The following is a 19,654-nucleotide window of genomic DNA, read 5'->3' as shown; positions in this document are numbered from 1 at the left end:
TGCTCCATCACCAAAGCTGAAGGTCTCTGAAGTCAAAGGAGCCGCTGGCACTTCAGCTTACTGTGCATTATTTTCTGAGCACGCCCACTGATTTTCTCAGAACCCTGGAATCCTGCTTATCATGTGACCGTAGGACATGACTGTTTCATTCCTAGGACAAGGTTCTGAGGTCAGAACTATAGAGATGGGTGTGATGTAATGAATTTTTCATCTGTCCATTATTGTATATCTCTAGGCCCAACCAGATCCCTATCCCATCAAAGGAGAGAAGGGCCTCATTTACTGATAGAACACAATTTCTGCTTTTAGAAAAATGATCTTTTCTGTGATCCATGATTTATTCATAGAAAAGCACTGAGTTCACATACTTGCTAAAAAAGGGCAATCATGATACAGAAATGGGAGTGGCTTTTCCCTTTTTTGCCAACCCATTGGGCTGAGACAGTGTAGGGGCCCTTGGCTGGACAGTAACACATTAGTAGCCACGAACAGCAAATACAACTTACTGGTCAGTTTGGAATAAAAAAGATGACAAGTAGTTTTCCAAAGAAAAATAAAGTCAGACAGAAAGGTCCTTAGTTCATATTCTAGCTACACCACCCCTTCCCTATCAAACCCCACCCAACTAGGGAACTAAGACACAAAACAGTAAACACTCAAGACACCTGTATTCAACTGATTCTTCTGAATGCCCTTGCTACCTCCTGTCATTTCAGGCTAAGCACAGGGGTCATGAAGTATAGGAATGTGATACACTGTGGAGGTCAACATGGGCTGATGGGGGTCACCCACTAGAACTAGACGTCAGGAAGGGCAACACTAAAGGAACACCAGCCTCAGCCTCCAAATCAGCTACCAGTGGGACCACGATGAAAGCAGGCAGAGGAAGGTTGAGGTAGAGTCAGAGGAAGAAAACACGTTTGTGTAAGAGAAGAACCGTGGAGTGAAAGTGGCCAATCTTAGTGCAGAGGGACACTAGTGCTTAGAAACGTGTTTGCTGAAAGAAGGTTAAATAGAGGAGGCACAGAGATGGGTAACGGTGTTTAGCTAGCAACAGACTAAGGAATGGGCAAGAGAGAACTGGCAGAGAGAAGGCACACTCATGAAGACACTGGCAGACTACATGTAGAGACCACTCACATAAAGACATCATGGTCAGCAGGCATACAGTCAGACACAAACATCTTTATACACAGGTACTACCTGTGTGTGCCTAGATACACCTATACACTAAATATGTAGACATGAGTACACTTAACACTTAGCTATGCATTATCATATAGACACAAATGGAACAGCAAACAAACCCACAGTCCAGCACATGTCATGTAACTTACACACACAGAACCGACACAGGCATGCACATGTGTAACTGTACACAGACACATGTTCTTATCCATACAGATAACACACGTACACACTGGAGATGAGAACAGATTCTAACAGAAAGGTGACCAGAGCAGATGTGTTGTATTCGCTCAGTGGCTTCCTAGACCTTCATCTTCTCCCTGCACTTGTTATTCAGGTGTTCCTCAGGCTCCTGGAGTGTGTGAGGCAGAGCAGGAGCTTCACTCTTGTCACAGCTTTGTGAGACAAATGTCTAAGCCCAGGCTTGACCTCTGCTCTCAATGACCATTAGTCTAAGTTGTCCTATCTGCAGGCCACAGTTTCCGCACAGACAAGACTTGGATTTTTAACTGTCCATTTTCCTCCCTGCTGCCCCCACGTCTCCACTGCCAACAGCATATACTCTGTATGGGAAACCTGAGAAATGGTTGCGAGTCTCCTCAGAAAACAAGCCTATCCTCCCACCCACAGCTATTTTAAGTGCTCACTGAATCAGTCAGAATTATAAATAGTTACAGCTTTACAATGCTTGACAACACATAGACTATAGTATTTACAGTACCATAAATGCTTCTGTTTCTCTGGTTAAGCAATCCCTGAGACGGACAGTGTTCTGTGTTTGCCAAGGGAGAGGGGCCAATGGCCAGGACACGCAGGATAGAGGGGCGTGAGGTGACATGTTGTGGGGACATCTGATCGGTCTGCAGGGCCCAGCTCCTCCAGGAACAGTGGGGCTGGAGTGACAAGCTTGCCAAGGCAGGAATACTGGTTCAAGTCGGACTCTCCCCATCCTTAGGTCTGTGGTGCTTTTGGCTCAGCCACAAGTGCTCAGAGTCCTCTCAGGGTAGACAGATGTTTCAGAGTCCATGTCCTGATCTGGGAGCCTAGGCTGCCCTGGCAGCAAGCTATCCATTTCCTCAGCCAAAGCGCTCCCGAACCAGCAGCATCAGCTTCTTCTTGCCTTTGTAAATCTGTTTGAGGTTGTCAATGAATTGGGCAAATTGCAAGTGACCGTCCTGGGGCAGCAGGAAGGTCTCTCGAGCCTTGCTCAGAAACTCAATAAACTCTCCATAATGGCGGGGACTGATGTGTGTCAGACGGGAGTGTGTGGTGTTGATGTAGGCATTGATGGTGGCATCCAGTAGCTGGCGCAGTGGAGCTTTGTCCGTTGACATGAGCTTTCCAGAGCTGCGGCGGCCTGGGATACCTGCCAAGCCTGGTGCAGTCACAGTGCACCTACGCAGGATATCGGAAAGCACTGTGGCACAGTGCACACTCTTCACCACCAGGGGGATGAGAGCTGCCAGTTCATTCTTGCCCAGAGAGTGGCTAAGGGCACAAGCCCAGAGCACATCGTTGATGGCTGGATGGGTGTCCTGGTTGTAGGCCAGGTTAAGATGGCTCATGGCCAGTGAGGCCAGCTTGAAGGCACGCAGCGGGTAGCCACGGAGCTCCATGTAGCGGGCAATAGTGAACAGCTGTGAGTGAGTCATGCCACCAGCAGCAGCATCAATGGCAATCTGGTAGGCTGCCTCAAAGGCAATGTGGTCTTTCTCACAGAGTGTAAGAGCTGACAAGGCACAGCTCTGCGGATCCTTCATAGCACACTGCAGGGCCAGTGTGCGAGCACAGCTAGCCAGTTCCTCCCGCTGTGGGTAGTCAAGACTGAGGCGCAGGATAGTGGTGTGGGATACAGCTGTGGCAGCCACAATACTTGTAGCCTCAGTGGGGGTGAAGAGTGTGTACCAGCTCTGCAAGATGCTCACCAGGGCCCGAACACCTGCCAAGGAGAGCCTGAGCTCAGCGGTGGCTACTCAGTATCAATCCAAGTCTGCCCAGATTACCATTTGGGGTCTGAACTCCCTCTTCCTCAGCAGCCTTGAGAGCATCTGAGGCAAACCAGGGCAAGGGGAGCATCCCAGATGGCCAGACCCTGTCTAGGGTCTCTCCCCATCTCTTCCTTCCTAGGTCAGAGAGCTAAAGGTCTCTGCTGCACTCTCAGCCCTTCATAACAATGAAGCTACAGAGTCCCTGGTTTGCCTGCCTCAAGGCAGGGCCCTAGGCTTCTCTGGGGTTGAAGCTGAAATAGGGCATCTGGGGAGAGCCTTGTGCTGGGGCTTTGGGTTCTAGAATGGGTCTCAAGCCTCCAAATTGTCTGTGGTTTTCCAGAAGCATAGACAGAGACTGGGACCAAACCACTGGGCCCACTCCCTCCCAAGGGAGCACATGGGGCCTGGTGGCTGAAAGTGTACTCTCAGACATTTCTCTAATCACAGAGGGTCAAAGTGCTGCTGGCATCAGGATATGGTTCGAGCAATGAGGGCTCAGGCTGGCTGAACTGAGACCATCTTCCTCTAGCAGCACATCCTTTCTTAGGCTGCCAGGAATAGAAATGTGACAGCTCTAAGGATTCACTCTCCTGTCCCAAAAGTTGGGCCTACAAACTCCCCAGGAGGAAGAGGGAGGCGGGAGACTCACCCACTTCTGTAGCACAAGTAACCAACCATCGGACCATCTCTCGGCGCCTCCAGTTAAGGGTAGACAAGGTCATCCGCATTACCTAGACACGAGAGGCATTTCCAGGAGCCATGCCTGACAACTGGGGGCCTCTCCTCCCTTCCACTTCATTCTTTCTTGCAAAGGGCATTTTTTGTTTGCCTGAGACAGGGTCTCATGTGGTCCAGGCTGGCCTTCTACTCTACATGACCTTGAACTTCTAACCATCTGTCTCTACCTCCCCAGCACTGACCTTAAAGATGTATCCCACCATGCCCAGTTTATGCAATTATTAGGGGTCGAACCTAGGATCTTGTTGCATGAAGGTAAGCACTATCAAATGAGATACATTCCCAGCCCAATAACAAATATTTTTCATTATTTAAACAGTGGTCTTTTCTCTGTGTGTACAGGTAGGTTTACTTTCTCCCCACTCCACTCACTAGACATGAGGCTTCTCTCATGACTAACAACAGATAACACTCTTATCATACCTTGACTGACTTGGAGGAAGGGAGAGGTAGAGAAAATGGGGACCCTATATGCCTACAGCTATTTTACTTCTGACCTTAACTTTAAAATGGAGGCAAATTTTACGGAATCCTTACCTTCTGTCTACCCTAGAACTTGTATTGTAGAGGACAGAAAGAACAAGACATGGCTCTGTTCAGTCCCCTTGGAATATCTTCTGCCAATTGTCACTAGGCTGGAAACCTAAAGCGGGCACAGTGGTCTCATACCCATACCTGTAACCCCAGCTCCAGGGCCACGTTGAGCAGAGTGCTGTCTGCGCTGCTGTCCGTGGGAGTAGCAATCTTGAAGGCATCTTGAGCCAGTTTGAAGATGAGGGAGGAAGAATGGATGTGTTTCTGTATTGCTTCTAGAATAGTTCGTAGCCTCAGAGCGTCCCCTAGAGTGATTGGAAGGGGGGCAGGGCTCATTTGAGAGTTTTCCTAGAGTTTCCCTAGTAAGTTGTTCATAACAGACTCTCGTTCAATTATGCTAATTTACTCAGTGCTTCTGAATGCTACCGTCTCTTCTGGTTGGTCAATGCCTCTTCTAAACTCGGGTGGATCTTTCTGTTCCTAGACACCCATATGAATTCACCTTGCCCATCATTTTTCTAAAAGTTATTTTATTTTGTGTATATTGGTGTTTTACCTGCATATATAGATCTGTGTACTGTGTGTGTTCCTGGTACCCACAGAGGTCAGAAGGGGGCCTCCAGTTCCTTGCAACTGGAGTTACAGGAAATTGTGAGCTCCCATGTGGGTGCTGGGAATTGAACCCAGGTCCTCTGGAAGAGCAGCCAGTGCTCTTTTATGAGCCATCACTTCTCCCATATAATATTTGGTGACCCAACTGAAATATTAACTGACGTCTATACTCTAAAGTACATTGTCTCTGTGTTACACAGTTCACATGAGTACATAATTACAATGTCATACCGATTACTTTCACTGCCCTAAAAACTCCTATGCTCATCAAATCTTTCCCCATATGTCCTGGACCCTGGTAACTATAATGTCATAGAGTTGGAATCACACAGTATGTAGCATTTTCAGATTGAACTTTTTTTTCCCCCCTGAGACAGGGTTTCTCTGTGTAGCTTTACGCCTTTCCTGGATCTCACTCTGTAGCCCAGGCTGGCCTCGAACTCATAGAGATCCGCCTGCCTCTGCCCACCCCTCCCACCCCCGACTGCTGGGCTTAAAGGCATGTGTCACTACCACCCGGCCAGACTGAACTTCTTGCAATATGGAATATACAACTGAAGTTTCTGTATGTGAGGTTTATTTTGTTTTATTGCTAGATAACATTCCATTGTATGGATATATCACAATTTGTTTATGTTTTCAAACCTTCTGAAGAACATTGTGGTTGCTTTGGGGCAAGGATGAATAGATATATATAAATGTTCCTGTGCAGGTTTTGGTATGTATATGTTTTTGACTAGGAACATAACCGCTGGAACCTATGTTAAGACTACATTTTAGCTTTGTTAAAAAAAAAAAACAAACAAAAAAAAAACCAGTTGGAGATTTAGCTCAGTGGTAGAGTGCTTGCCTAGCAAGCACAAGGCCCTGGGTTCGGTCCTCAGCTCCGGCAAAAAAACAAAACAAAACAAAACCAAAAACCAAAACCCTGCCAAATCTCTTCCAAAGTGGCTGTGCTATTTTACATTCCCTAAGCAGTGGGTTTCTGTTGTTCCACACTGTTGCCAACATGTTGGTCTGTAGCTGTTCTAACAGTGTATCTCATTGACTAAATTTACATTTTCCTATGATACATGACCCTGAATATCATTTCATATGCCGGTTTGCTATCTGTAGATCTTCTTTGATAAGATGTCTTTTCAGATCTTTAGTCAGTTTTTATTTATTTTATTTATATTAATTTTGAGACAGGGTCTCACTATGTAGTTCTGGCTGTTGCAGAACTCACTCTGTAGACCAGGCTGGCTCAAACTCAGACATCCACCTGCCTCTGCTTCCTAAGTGCTGCGATTAAAGGTGCATGCCACTACTCCTGGCTTTAGTCCGTTTTTAAATTGGACTGTCAATTTTTTTTTCTTTTGAGACAGAGTCTCATGTATTTCAGGTTGGTCTTGAACTTACGTAGCAGAGTCTGACCTTGAACTCCGGATCCTCTTTCCTCCACCTCTATGTGTGCTGTGATTACAGAAGTGCACTGCTATACCTGGTTTGTGCAGTGCTGGGGATCAAACCCAGGGCTTCACGCACGTACTCTACAAACTAGGTTATATCACCAGCTTCCTGATGAGTTTAAGAGTTCTCTGTGTCAGATGGTGACAGTGCACACCTTTAATCCCAGCACTTGGGAGACAGAGACAGGCGGGTCTTTGTGAGTTTGAGGCCGGCCTGGTCTATAGAGTGAGTTCCAGGAAAACCATGGCTGTTACACACAGAAATTCTGTCTTGAAAAACAAAAACAGAAATAAACAAACAAAAAAGAATTCTTTGTATATTTGGGATATAAGTCTTTTTTTTTTTTTTTCCTTTTAGGATTTTTGAGACAGGATTTCTCTGAGTAGCCCTGGCTGTCCTGGAACTCACGCTGTAGACTAGACTGGCCTTAAACTCACAGAGATCCACCTGTTTCTACCTCCCAAGTGCTAGGATTAAAGGTGGGTGCCACCACTGGGCATGACATATAAGTATTTTTTTTTTTTTACTTTCTCTGTATATGGCTTATTTTTTCATTTACTATTTCTACAGTAAACTTTGTTTAAGCGCTATTTAAAACATTGAACTAAGGCTATACTTTGATTACTGAGCTCACATAACAGATTAAGAAGTGAACTGTGAATGCCAGTTGTCGTGGCACACATCTTAATCTCAGCAGTTGGGAGGTAGAGGCAAGAGGATCTCTGTGAGTTTCAGGCCAGCCTGGGCTACAGAGCGAGTTCCAGGACAGCCAGGGCTCAGACAAAAACAAAAACAAAGAACTGTGACCTATGGCTTTGGATGAAAATTAAGGCTCAGGATTAACCACATTGCAGGCTTACATTCTGACACAGCCCAGAGCACAGCGGTCGTTTTTTTAAGGTCCCTGTGGCTGCTTCACACAGGGTCTGCACTCTTCGTAGGCAGTGCAACCCATCATCCTTCAGCTTGTGGTTGTTGTTGATAATGCTGGTTAACTTCCAAGCATGGAAGAAAGACTCATTTTCAATACTATAAATCCGTTACCACTACTGGCACCAAGGAGTTCTGGATAGATTTTTTTTCCCCTTCTAGATCCAACGAGGTCAGTAATTTTTAATCCAAGAGCCCAGATGCTAGTAACCTCATGGGCATTTTCAACCACTCTGAATCCTGATTTCCTCCTGATTCTCATTATAGTCTATTTGGGACTCAATTCCTGGAGAGAAAACCTGCGACATTCCCTTCACATAACTACACTTGAGTTTGCCAGGTTCTCCCAAAATCCATCCATGGCAGATACTTGAGATGAGTATCAGGGTTTTTTTTTTTTAAAGCCAGAATAAAATGATATTGAGCAGAATCCAAGTAATACCTACTTCCAATCACATAGTACTCGAGTAATTCACCTAGTGTCTAGGTGATATATGTAAGAATGTACACTGGGCTGGAAACGCAATTATACAATCAAGACTGTCCTTGATCTGAGGGACTTTGACCTTGAAGATATTAACACTTTCTGTGCCACACTGGGACAGCTCTCCCTGTCTTGCTGACAGAGTTATGCAGTTACCACCACAACATTAAATTGATAGTCACAAAGTAAATCTTATTTGGCTACAACTTTAGATGGCTGGAGAAACAAACTTCCATGCTGCAGATCCATCATTTCTCTGAGTTTATCTTCCAAAACATCCATAGAGGGAAAGTTCACGGGCCTGGAGAGATGGCTTGTCAGTTAAGAGCACTTGCCGCTGTAGCTTGAGGACACAAGTCTGCATGCCAGCGCTCATATTAGGCACCTTGCAAAGCTTGTATTGACAGCTTCCTGGGATCTGATGCCTATTCTAGCCTCCAAAGGCATTCCCACCAAAGATATTTTAAATTAAAAATAAAAAAAAAATACACGTTAGAATAAATGCCCAGTTTCAAGGTAGAAAGCCCTCAGGTACACGGAGGCTGGTGTGTGGTCACAGCTCCTTGTCTAGAGCTTCTCTTCTCTCCTCTTTGGGACTAACCCGCAGAGCTAGCATGACTATATCAGCTTACAGGGGGTCAGTCATTCTGGACTCTACCTTTAGACCAAGTGGATCTGACTCTGTGTGGAGATTTATAGTTCGATCTTAGTCTTCATTATATCTTCCAATGGTCCTGGAGCTGAGAGATTATGACAGTGATCTCCATTTTATAGATTTTGAAACTGACATTGGAAAAAACAGACTTTATTAGCTGGAAGAGTACATTTAGAAGTTAACTTAAGGCCGGGCGGTGGTGATGTACGCCTTTAAGCCCAGCACTCGGAGGCAGAGGCAGGCAGATCTCTGTGAGTTCGAGGCCAGCCTGGTTTACAGAGCGAGATCCAGGACAGGCACCAAAAGTACACAGAGAAACCCTGTCTCGAGAAACAAACAAACAACCAAAAAAGTTAACTTAAAAATCACTTGAGGGGCTGGAGAGATGGCCCAGAGGAGCTGAAGAGATGGCTCAGAGGTTAAGGATGCTGTCTGTTCTTCTAGAGCCTCCACATGGTGGCTCACAACCATCTATAATGAGATCAGTGCCCTCTTCTGGCCTATAGGCATACATACAGGCAGAACTTTGTATAAATAATAAGTAAATTTAAAAAAAATCACTTGATTCTAAAGCCAGGCATGGTGGTACACACCTTTAATCTTAGCATTTGGGGAGTAGAGACAGGTAGATATCTGTGAGTTTGAGACCAGCCTGGTCTACGTAGTGAGTTCAAGGACAGCCAGGGCTATTAGAGAGAATTGTTTTGAAAAAACAAAAATATGCCGGGTGATGGTGGCACACGCCTTTAATCCTAGCATTAGGGAAGCAGTAGCAATTAGATCTCTGTGAGTTCAAGGCCAGCCTGGTCTACAGAGTGAGTTCCAGGACAGCCAGGGCTACACAGAGAAACCCTGTCTTGTAAAAAACAAACAAACAGGGCTGGAGAGATGGCTCAGAGGTTAAGAGCACTGACTGCTCTTCCAGAGATCCTGAGTTCAATTCCCAGCAACCACATGGTGGCTCACAACCATCTGTAATGAAATCTGGTGCCCTCTTTTGTATACATAGTAAATAAATAAATCTTAAAAAAAAAAGAAAGAAAAAACCCAAACAAATAAAATAATAATAAACAAACAAAAGTCATTTGATTATGGTGCTGGAGAAATGGGTTTTGGTTAAGAGAGCATAGCATATTGTTCTTGCAGGAGACCTGAGTTCAGTTCCCAAATACCCATGTCAGGGGGCTTACAACCACCTATAACTCCAGCTCTGAGATCAGAACCTTCTGGTACTCATGTACACAACAGACACATAATATGAAAAAAATTTAAAAAATTTAAAAGTCATTTGATTCTATATATTCAGGGTTTCATGAGGGCAAAATTCTACTCTGAACCCAGGTGCTCTTTCTATCTTTTTTTTTTCAAGATTGATTTATTTATATACACATACAGTGTTCTGCCTGCATATATGCCTGCATGCCAGAATAGGGCACCAGATGGTTGTGAGCCACCATGTGGTTGCTGAGAATTGAACTCAGGACCTCTGGAAGAGCAGTCAGCACTCTTAACCACTGAGCCATCTCTCCAGCCCTCTGGTGTCCTTTCTAATGAGTAGTCAGCATGAGGATCTGCACTGCTCTTGTTGACACAGAACACAAGGCTTCTCTTTTCCAGAAGACTGAGTGGGTAGGCACAAAGGGGATGCTGGAGTCTAATGTCTACCTGTACTTACCTTTGGCAGCAGTCAGCATGGTAGAGGCCAGTTCACACTGCTGTGATTCCAAATGTCCAAGTGTGAACCAGCGAGGGTAACGGCTGGGCACCACAGACACCATGTGATGAGAGTGGGAAGCGTCGCCTGCAGAAGATGAGTTTTCTAGAACAGGTAACCTAGAAGACCCAGGAAGCACCATCAGCTTCATTTAGGTTCTGGCCATTGTGAATAGCCCCTTTAGGGAAGCTTGCTTTTTGCTGGGGAGGAATTGGTCAGGCTGAGAGCTTTGAAGGGTTTTACACCTACAGCATCTATCAGATAGGTGCCTGGGCACTTGGAAAGTTCAAGCTGAATAGGTCCCACTATAAGAGATTTGACTGGCACCTAGAGTGCATAGGATTATCTTGAAGAACATAAGTAACACATACCAGGGGGCTGGAGAGATGGCATAGCAGTTAAGAACACTGGCTGTTCTTCCAAAGGACCCAGGTTCAATTCCCAGCACCCATATGGCAGCTCACAACTATAAGTAACTCTAATTCTAGGGGATTCAATGCACATAAAAATTAAAATGAAAAAAAAAACTATTAAAAAAAAAAAAAGAAACACATACCAGAGAATTTCTTTTCAGCTAAGGAGTTCTCTCAGTCTTATAGCCTAACTAAAGTTCTTCCTCTGTGTGGTCTGCTACATTTCAGAGATTTATACTCGTAAACCAAGGACCCTATTTTAACTTGAAAACAAGATTCTCATAGAGCATTGTTTCTGGTCTTGGGGTATACATATTTTTCTCTGCTTCTCTCACACTCCTCTGGAGATCTGTACCTGGACTCATGACTGAATGGAGTCACGGAAGGATATAAATCACTTCTCAGGTTGCCCAAGTGGCTCCCAAACGGGGAGGCGTCATTCCTATTATACCTCAGGGGCCTGTTCAGACAACCTATCATGAGTATGGTGAAGGCGGGCAAGTATTTCATTAATAAAGAATCCCAGATCCTAAATCCTAGGGAAATACCTACCCTGCTGTAAGGGAGGCTTGGTGTCGGGGAACAGACAGAGGGGAAGGGAGTAGGATGAGGAAAGAGAGAGAGCACTGAAGACTTCTGCCTTGGTGGAGACAAACAGACTGGACATGGGCTACCCACCTCATGGCTCGTAAGGCTAACTTATAGGACAGGTCTGGATCGTGAGGCAGCAGAGCTGAGAACAAATACTTGGCAAAGGTATGCATAGGAACACTCTCCCGGTGGACAACTTCTCCTAGACCGCTGAAGGGGCCTCCTGAAGGAAGAAGATGAGCCAGCCAACTATTATTTATTTGTTTATTTATTTCTTGTTTTTCAAGACAGAGTTTCTCTGTGTAGCCCTGGCTCTCCTGGAACTCACTCTGTAGACCAGGCTGGCCTCAGACTCAGGTACACCTGCTTCTGCCTCCTGAGTGCTGGAATTAAAGGTGTGCGCCATTAGCAGTCAGTTTATTTATTTATTTTTGTATGCTTAGTACAGCCTAGACTCAGGAGCTCAGGGACCTATCTGAGTTTGTTTGCTAAACAAAGGAACCTTCATTACTCTTTAATGTCATAATATTTGTATGACTGTGCTATGTGAGAAAAGGGGGCCCAGGGTCACAGCCAAAGATTTTGTTACTGTAGCCCCCTTTTTCTTACCTTCCAGCAGCAAGATGCACTGTTTCCGCAATGTCTGTACTAGCTCGTCATCCAGCTGCAGTTCTTGGAGTTGGCTTAGGAGTTGTTCCTCATTACGGCACACCTTGTCCTGGGCATAGAGGCCTTCAGGCATTACCCTTTGTTGACCCATGCCCATCAGAGCAACTTCCAGGGCCAATGACAGGTACGACTCATTGCTGTTTGGGCAGCCTGAAGCCACAGGTACGTGCTGGTACACAGGTAGTCTGCTTTCATTCATATCTGAGGACAATAGGGATACTGGGTTCTTAGGCCAGGTCTAATGGTTCTTCTGTGCCTCTGCCTGTCCCACTTTGGGGTATCAGTTGCCTAATATTTATCACAAAGCTAATTCAGAACCTCAAGGCAGTAAGAAAAATACACTGAAAAAAGATTGCAAGAATTATGAAGATTCCTACACAACACACAAATTGGCTACCAGTAAGGGAAGCATAAAGTCTTATCTTTTGCCAGTGCATTATATAATCTCATAATTGTTTTTGTGTCTGTTTCTGTTACCTCAGTGTGAGCACCTTAAAGGAGTGAGACCCTTTCACTGTTCTATGTTTCTCTAGGGCCTGACATCAGAAGAGTACTGTATGCAAGCGGTAAACGAACCACGTACAACTTCAGGTTTTCCAGCTATAAATGTCGTTGTGTAGAGGAAGGCGACTAAAGATGTGGACTCCCTATGCAGGAGATCAGACAATCAGGGCCTTCCCTAATTTGGCTTGGGTTAACTCTTACATCTCTACCCAGAGACACACCTGACTCCATCTAGTTTTAACTTTTACTTTGGTAACACCTGCATCTTCTTTATTATGATTTTATATGCTCCACTCAGAATTTCAGGAAGCAAGCATTGGTTTAAGAGCCAGCATCTTAGTTGGGTATGATGGCATATGCCTGTAGTTTTAGCTTCTCAGGATACTGTGGTGTATGAGTTCAAAACCAGCATGGGGGAATAAAAAGGAGTATATGGGAGAGTTTGGAGGGAAGAAAGGGAAGGGAGAAATGATAGAATTATAATCTCAAAAACAAAACAAATAAACAAAAAAGATCCTGATTTCTTTTTCCCCCCTTTTTCTATTAAGTAGCTTTGGAAGACAAGTAAGTAGCTAGGATCACACGAAGATCAGTCATAATTTCTCCTTGCAAGCAGCTGATAGCTGTGGTAAGAGATATTTGTAGACACTGTAACACAGTGGACTAATACTAAAGTAAATGCAAAAATTAAACATAGTGATAGCACAAAGGAAAGAAGAAGCAATTGTGTATCTAGCCTAGCTATTGTGGTAGAGTTGGACTATTCTCCACATTTGGAAAACTGATACAAAGCTACTATGAGAGAGAGTGTTAAAAGAAAATCAGAGAGTATTTCTAGGTAGCTAGTTAGATGTTAGCAGGCTTAAAGGTCACTGGGAACTGAGTCCTTCATAATCAGCAGCTATAAAATGTGAAACTTCAGGATTTTGATTACTAGTCAAAAGAACTGGATCTGTGGCTGGAGAGATGGCCCAGCAGTTAAGCACTTTTACTGCTCTTCCCGAGGAGGCGGCTTCAGACGCCAGCACCCTGTCCAGCGGCTCACAACCACTTGCACTCCAGCTTCAGAGGCATCTGATGCCTCTTTAAAAAGAAACGAAGAAATCGAAGGTAGGAGGGGGTGATCTGGGTCTGATCTCTGGCCCTGGGTAGGGAAATGACATTTTATTTTGCAGGAGAAAAATTACTATTTAGCTGTAGTCTTTCTGGCAAAGATTAAGGAGTTATCATTGCCTTCTTTAACACCGGATAGGAAGGTACCCTCAAGAAGATGTCTGTTACAGCAGTTTTAGAAGTGGTATAAAGCCTACTTAAAACTGCAGGCCTCTTTAGTCATTGGTCACTCTCTGAGGGTGTTCTGCTGTACAATGGCCCCGTTAGCCACTATCCACTCTCCCTTTCAGAGTGTACCACTTTACTTGTGATACAGTCCAACGATCTTCCACACTACATTCTATGTGTCTTGTCTAATTTTTTTATTTGTTTGCTTTTGAGACAGCATCTCACTAGGTACCCTTGCTGGCTATGTGTAGACAGCTTTAGCCTCAAAGTCATAGAGAGCCTCCTGCCTTTGCTTCTTGAGTGCTGGGATTAAAGATGTGCATCATCACACTCAGTCCTATCTAATTCTCTCAACAGAGGTGGGGTCCAGGTTGGCCTTTTCTGTTGCAATCCTCTTGCTTCAGTGGTCTGATCCATTATATCTGGGATTTTTTTTTTTTTTTTTTTTTTTTTAATGAGATGGTCCAGGCTACCTCTGAAACTCTAGGCTCAAATGATCTTCTGGTGTTAGCCTCCTAAGTAGCTGTGGCTACAGGTGGGCAGTGCCATGAACAGCTTGATACACACACTCTTGCTGGATGGTCTATCCCATTTCAGGACTGCTCTGAACTTTTTAGCCTCTGACTCCTGAAATTCCTCTAACCCTTCTTATTCCCCAAAGAAGCTAGTAAGGTAAAGCAGGAAAGCAGGACATGCATGACCAGACCGCAGGGTTAAACAGAGAGAGAGCTGCCATGGGCAGTCCTGGCTTGTCTCAGGCTGACCCCGTACCTGACATTTCCATGTAGCTGTCATCATTCAGGCGGCAGGCCTCGGTCAAAGTGAGAAACAGGCAGCCAATGGGATCCAGGGGATGGCCCACCCAGCCTTCCAGGTTCGTGATTGTTGTGGTTCCTCTCTGCAACAATTCTAGAAATCAGCAGGTTCCACGTTTTAGACAGATAGAGATGGGAACTGTGCTTTTCTTCTGATTTGGTTTCCTAATCAGTATGATTCAGGCCTTGCCGGGAAAGTCAAAGCAAAGCTCCCCTTAGTATCATTCTTTGTTAGACTGGCCTGATCATAAGCTCACTAGCCAGCTCTAATGCAGACTGTCTGCTGGCAGTGCATATATGGAGATAGCTTTACAGTTTCAAACACATCTTCTCAGGGTCTTAATGGATCTTCCACCTGCCCTGTGAAAGGCAGACACCATTGTTCCTATTTTACAAACAACAAAGCTGAGATTCACAGGAATAGCATACCCACTCAGCAGGTAGAATTACTTCAAATCCTCAAGCCCACGGTTCTGAATGAAAATTAGATTCTGGGTCTTCTTATCTCCTGAGGATCCTTATTACCTCAGACCCCAAACTGTTAGAGGGTTCCTAATGACTATACCTTTCTTCTGGTGTTTGTAGATCTCTAGCTGCCGCTGCTGCTGTAACCTCAGAGTGTTAATGATGGCCACCGTGAGTCTGAGAGCCTCTTTTGGATACCCATGAGATCGCAGCGCATCAACCCGAGCACAGGCTGTAGGCACATGCTCTACCAGGCAGGAAGAAAATAATTTTGTTGAGTTCAAAGTTCAAGCACAGGCTGTAGGCACATGCTCTACCAGGCAGGAAGAAAAGATTTTGCTTGAGTTCAAATCAGGAAAGTCCATGTCTGACAAAGGGAGTCTGTGTTCAGTCCAGTTTCTCAGATTCTACTTGACAATGCTTTATAACAGGGACTGTATTTTTATCTTCAAGAATATAAAATTTATATATGTGGCTAGAGATAGCCTAGAAAGGTAGAACACAGAGATCTGCTGGCTTCTGCCTCCTGAGTGTGCCACCATGCCAATAACCATCAACTTCTTTGTTTTCTTTTCTTTTTTCTTTACTGGAGTCTGTGTGGCCCTGGCTGTACTGTAACTCACTCTGTAGATCAGGCTGGCCTCGAACTCACAGAGATCTACTTGCCTCTGCTTCCCAAGTGCTGGGATTAAAGCCATGCACCATCATGTCCAGCATTATTAACTTCTTAAAATAGGGGAGTGATCCTAACAAGCCTTTCATTTTACTTTATCATTTCTACTAGGGGCAAAATTAAAAATTATAGAAATAACTGGGACTAGGAAGTGGAAGCAAGAAGATCACTGGGCTTGTTGGCTGGACAGTCTAGCTGAGCAGGTTTAGGGACAGACTCTATCAAAATATAAGATAGAAAGAGATTAAGGAAGACACCTGATGTCTACTTCCGTCATTTACATGCATATCCACACATCTGAATGTATAAACATAAACATACACACACAAATAAAATAATGCCGAAGATTTAAAGATATAATTAAGCAAAATACAAAATAAAAATAACTTCTCTTTACAATTTCATGTATATTTATCCAGATTTTTCAACTTTTAAAGCAAATTTTGGATGTTATAATTATTGTTTTGTACCTTTTAAAAAAAGATTTATTTATTTATTGTTTACAGTATTCTATTTGCATGTATTCCTGCATGCCAGAAGAGGACATCAGATCTCATTACAGATGGTTATGAGCAATCATATGGATGCTGGGAATTGAACTTAGGACCTCTAGAAGAGCAGTCAGTGCTCTTAACCTCTGAGCCATCTCTCCAGCCCTTGTTTTATAACTTAATAGTATACTGTAAATACGTTTCCATGGCATTAAATACGCTTGTATAACATTCAAGATAAATACATGTCATTCCACTGACTATGTTCATCTACTGGTTAATCAAATTGGACATTGAAGTAGTTCCCAACTCCCATCTGTACATCATTTATTTCTGTGCTATAATGAACCCCTTAGCCTGCTTGCTTTACTTACTTAATTACCAGAGTTTTGGAAACAGTCTCCCTGTGTAACCACAGCTGGTCTAGAACTTGCTACATAGACTATACTGGCATTGAACTCACAGAGATCCACCTGCCTCTGCCTCCCAGATTCTGAGGATAAGGTGTGTATCACCACACCAGGCTTCTAAGCTGTATTTTAGAATAAGTATTCTCTAGTAAAGTTAAAGGCAAACTGACTGTAAGTCAGACGACTGTTGGGGAAGTTTAAACTAGATGAAGCAGTTCTATCTTGTTGTAAAGGATGCTAGGAAGATGAGACAGAGAAAAGGACCGCAGCCTGGTGATGACCACAGACTGCATCCTGCTTACTAGCACAGGGTAGCTGGTTTCAGACACAGCGTTATTTTTATTTGTGTGCTCATGTGTGTGCACATATGTGTTCATATGTGTGGAGTCCTGAGGACAACCTTGGGCATTACTCCTGAAACATTATCTACCTCTTAAAAATTTTTCCATGTTATTTATTATTACTGTGTGCCTATGAGTGTGGGTGCAGGCATGTGTATGCCGCAGACTGCATGTGGAGTCTAAGGACAAAGGTCAGGAGTGGGTTCTCTCCTCCCACTACAGGTTCCAGCAGTCAGGCTCAGGCCATCCAGCTTGTGCAGCAAACATTTTTACCCACAAAGCCGGTTTGCTGTCTCTTTTAAAGACAGGGCCTCTCACTGGCCTGTCACTAGCCACTTACACTAGGCTAGGCTGGCTAGCAAGCTCCAGGCATATGCTGTCTCTGCCTCCCCAGTACTGAGATTGTAAGAACATACTATCACGCCTGGATTATTTTACATGGGCCCTGGGGATCAAACTCTGGTGCTTACTGACCAAGCTACCGCCTCAGTTCTTGTAGTGCTTTTCAATTAGAACATGTAAGTTCAGAGCAGAATGTAATGTTGCTTAGTAACAGATGACTGAACGTGTGTGAACTGATGTCTAGGGGCTTTGTTATTACTCTTTAATATGTATCAACTGCTTTATCCTTAGGGAAAGGATACAAATTTCCACCTGAGATTGCTATACCTCAGTTAAGCACACATACAAATGAAGCAGGCCTCAAATAAGTGACCCAAGCTGGTAGCAAACACTCCAAAAGAGCTATACAGACTCTTAAGCTGTAGCTGGTGTTGCTGGGACCTATACTGCTGGCTCATGTGGGCCTGGTACAGGTCGGATTGGGTCCTGAAATTCTTAGAGCACAAGAGGGCTAGACTTACCAAGCCACAGTGGCTGGCCGTGGGAATTAAAGAGTAGTCGCTCACTTTCCCGCTGGCAGGCAGGAGCTGCATAGGTGTCACTGCTGATTATCCGCTGTAGGTGGCTGTCCTGCCAGTGTAACTCACGGCCTTCAATCGCTCTGCTGAAGACTGTTCGTCTCGGTCTGGATAAAGAGTCTGGGGAGGAAAAAGAAAGGCTGAATGATCTGAAGCTCTAGCACCCGGTCTTCTTTAGAGCAGTCGGACATTCTGTCTGGGAACTCTGTGCTGTCTCCTTAAATAAGCCTTACATGTACATCTTCCATCGAAAAAACCTTATGCAGAGGTCTATGGATTCCCTCCTATTTGAACAGCCCTCTACTGGGATCCAGAGACACATGAAGCTTGAAGGGACATTTGTGCTCTGTGACTCAACAGTTAGGATAGAACCTATTTTCCACAGCAGTCAGAGAAAGAAAGAGGCACCTAGAGAATACCATAACTAATCATAACTTGTTTCATTTGTGATATTCATATCAGAAGCTGGAAAAACTACTCAGGAGCTCAACACAGGAAGCTCACAAGTTTAAGGCTAGCTTGGGTGATATAATACTCTGTTTTAACAAACAAACAATACCCCCTGCCTCAGGTCCCCTAAAAATCAAACACAAATAAAAATTTACACATACAAATAATAAAGGCTGAGAAAGGTGTAAAGTAGTCTGCATTTGGGGACCTTTACCACTGTGCTGTCAGTGTGTGGTTGGTTCTCCACAAGGAAAGCTGATGTAGACAAAACCTTCTGATTGAAGCTGACCATGCCAACTCCCTTCCAGACAAGGGCTGCAGGGAAATCAACACTACAAAATAAGCTCAACTCTAACAGCCTCTGTGTCTGTATCTGTTCGTCTGTCTGTATCTCTCCTCATTTATATTCTCTTCTAAGAATACTGAGTCTGTCCCAAAGTTAACCTGTTCTCCACACAACTTGTGCTTTGCTTGTTTCATCTTGTCCACACTCACAGTACAGTAGTTCCCACACTTTGCTAATGAGTAAGGAAGGCTCAGAGAGTTAAAGTCCCGTGTGTGTGTGTGTGTGTGTGTGTGTGTGTGTGTGTGTGTGTGTGTGTGTGTGGCGGGGCAGCCTGGCTCTTTATCTGGAATTCAAATGTTCACTGCCTAGATTTTTTACGCAGCCATTTCAGTCTTTGCTATTCTCCCACATAGGTTATAGGTTAGTTGTATCTTCTCAAATAGAGTGTAAACTCTTCCATAAGCTCAACTATTTTGGGGGATGTGTGGGAAGGCTGAGATAGGGTTTAAACTTGCTATGTAGCCAAGGTTGGCCATGAATTTGATCCCCCTGCCTCTATTGCCTCCTGCTTCTAACTCCCAAGTGCAGGGATTATAGGCTTGCCTGACTTTACAAACTCAATTTTATAAAGACATTCATTTCTTTAATGTTTAATGTGTGTGTGTGTGTGTGTGTGTGTTTGCGCGCGCACGCGCACGTGCGTGCGCACTTGAGTGTATGTGCACCACACATTTAGATCAGAAAAGGACATCAGACTCCCTGAAACTGGAGATATAGGCAGTTGTGAGCCGCCTAGTGTGGGGGCTGGGAACTGGATCCAGGTCCTCTGTAAGAGCAGCAAGTGCTCTTACTTGCTGAACTATCTCTCCATCCACATAAACTAAATTTTAAAAAATTGAACATGAGTGAACAATATGAAAGATCAAAATAATAAACATGAAATAATAAAATTATCCAATATGCTTTAAGAAAGAAACCCCATAAGCTATAATTCAATTGCTACTTTGCCTGATTAATAACAGCTGAAAATATCTGGGGTCAAGAATTGAA

At 44.2% G+C, this 19,654-nt stretch overlaps 1 protein-coding gene across 1 annotated transcript in view; it reads right to left on the bottom strand.

Annotated features, from left to right (window-relative positions):
• Positions 1–308: 308 nt before the first annotated feature.
• Positions 309–19,654, bottom strand: part of Zswim5 (zinc finger SWIM-type containing 5) — a 110,003-nt gene continuing 90,657 nt past the window's right edge. Inside the window, exons 6-14 of the mRNA XM_036178276.1 lie at positions 17,812–17,988; positions 15,134–15,280; positions 14,525–14,662; positions 11,909–12,169; positions 11,387–11,522; positions 10,257–10,414; positions 4,590–4,753; positions 3,826–3,907; positions 309–3,127 (exon numbers count right to left, since the gene is read on the bottom strand). Of these exons, the coding sequence (XP_036034169.1) occupies positions 2,265–3,127; positions 3,826–3,907; positions 4,590–4,753; positions 10,257–10,414; positions 11,387–11,522; positions 11,909–12,169; positions 14,525–14,662; positions 15,134–15,280; positions 17,812–17,988 (2,126 nt within the window). The 3' untranslated portion in view covers positions 309–2,264. The remainder of the gene's footprint in view (positions 3,128–3,825; positions 3,908–4,589; positions 4,754–10,256; positions 10,415–11,386; positions 11,523–11,908; positions 12,170–14,524; positions 14,663–15,133; positions 15,281–17,811; positions 17,989–19,654) is intronic.

Source organism: Onychomys torridus, chromosome 2, assembly GCF_903995425.1.
Source record: "Onychomys torridus chromosome 2, mOncTor1.1, whole genome shotgun sequence".
NCBI lineage: Eukaryota > Metazoa > Chordata > Mammalia > Rodentia > Cricetidae > Onychomys > Onychomys torridus.
The sequence above is the reverse complement of the archived record's forward strand: the minus strand, read 5'-3'. Positions and strand labels throughout refer to the sequence as shown.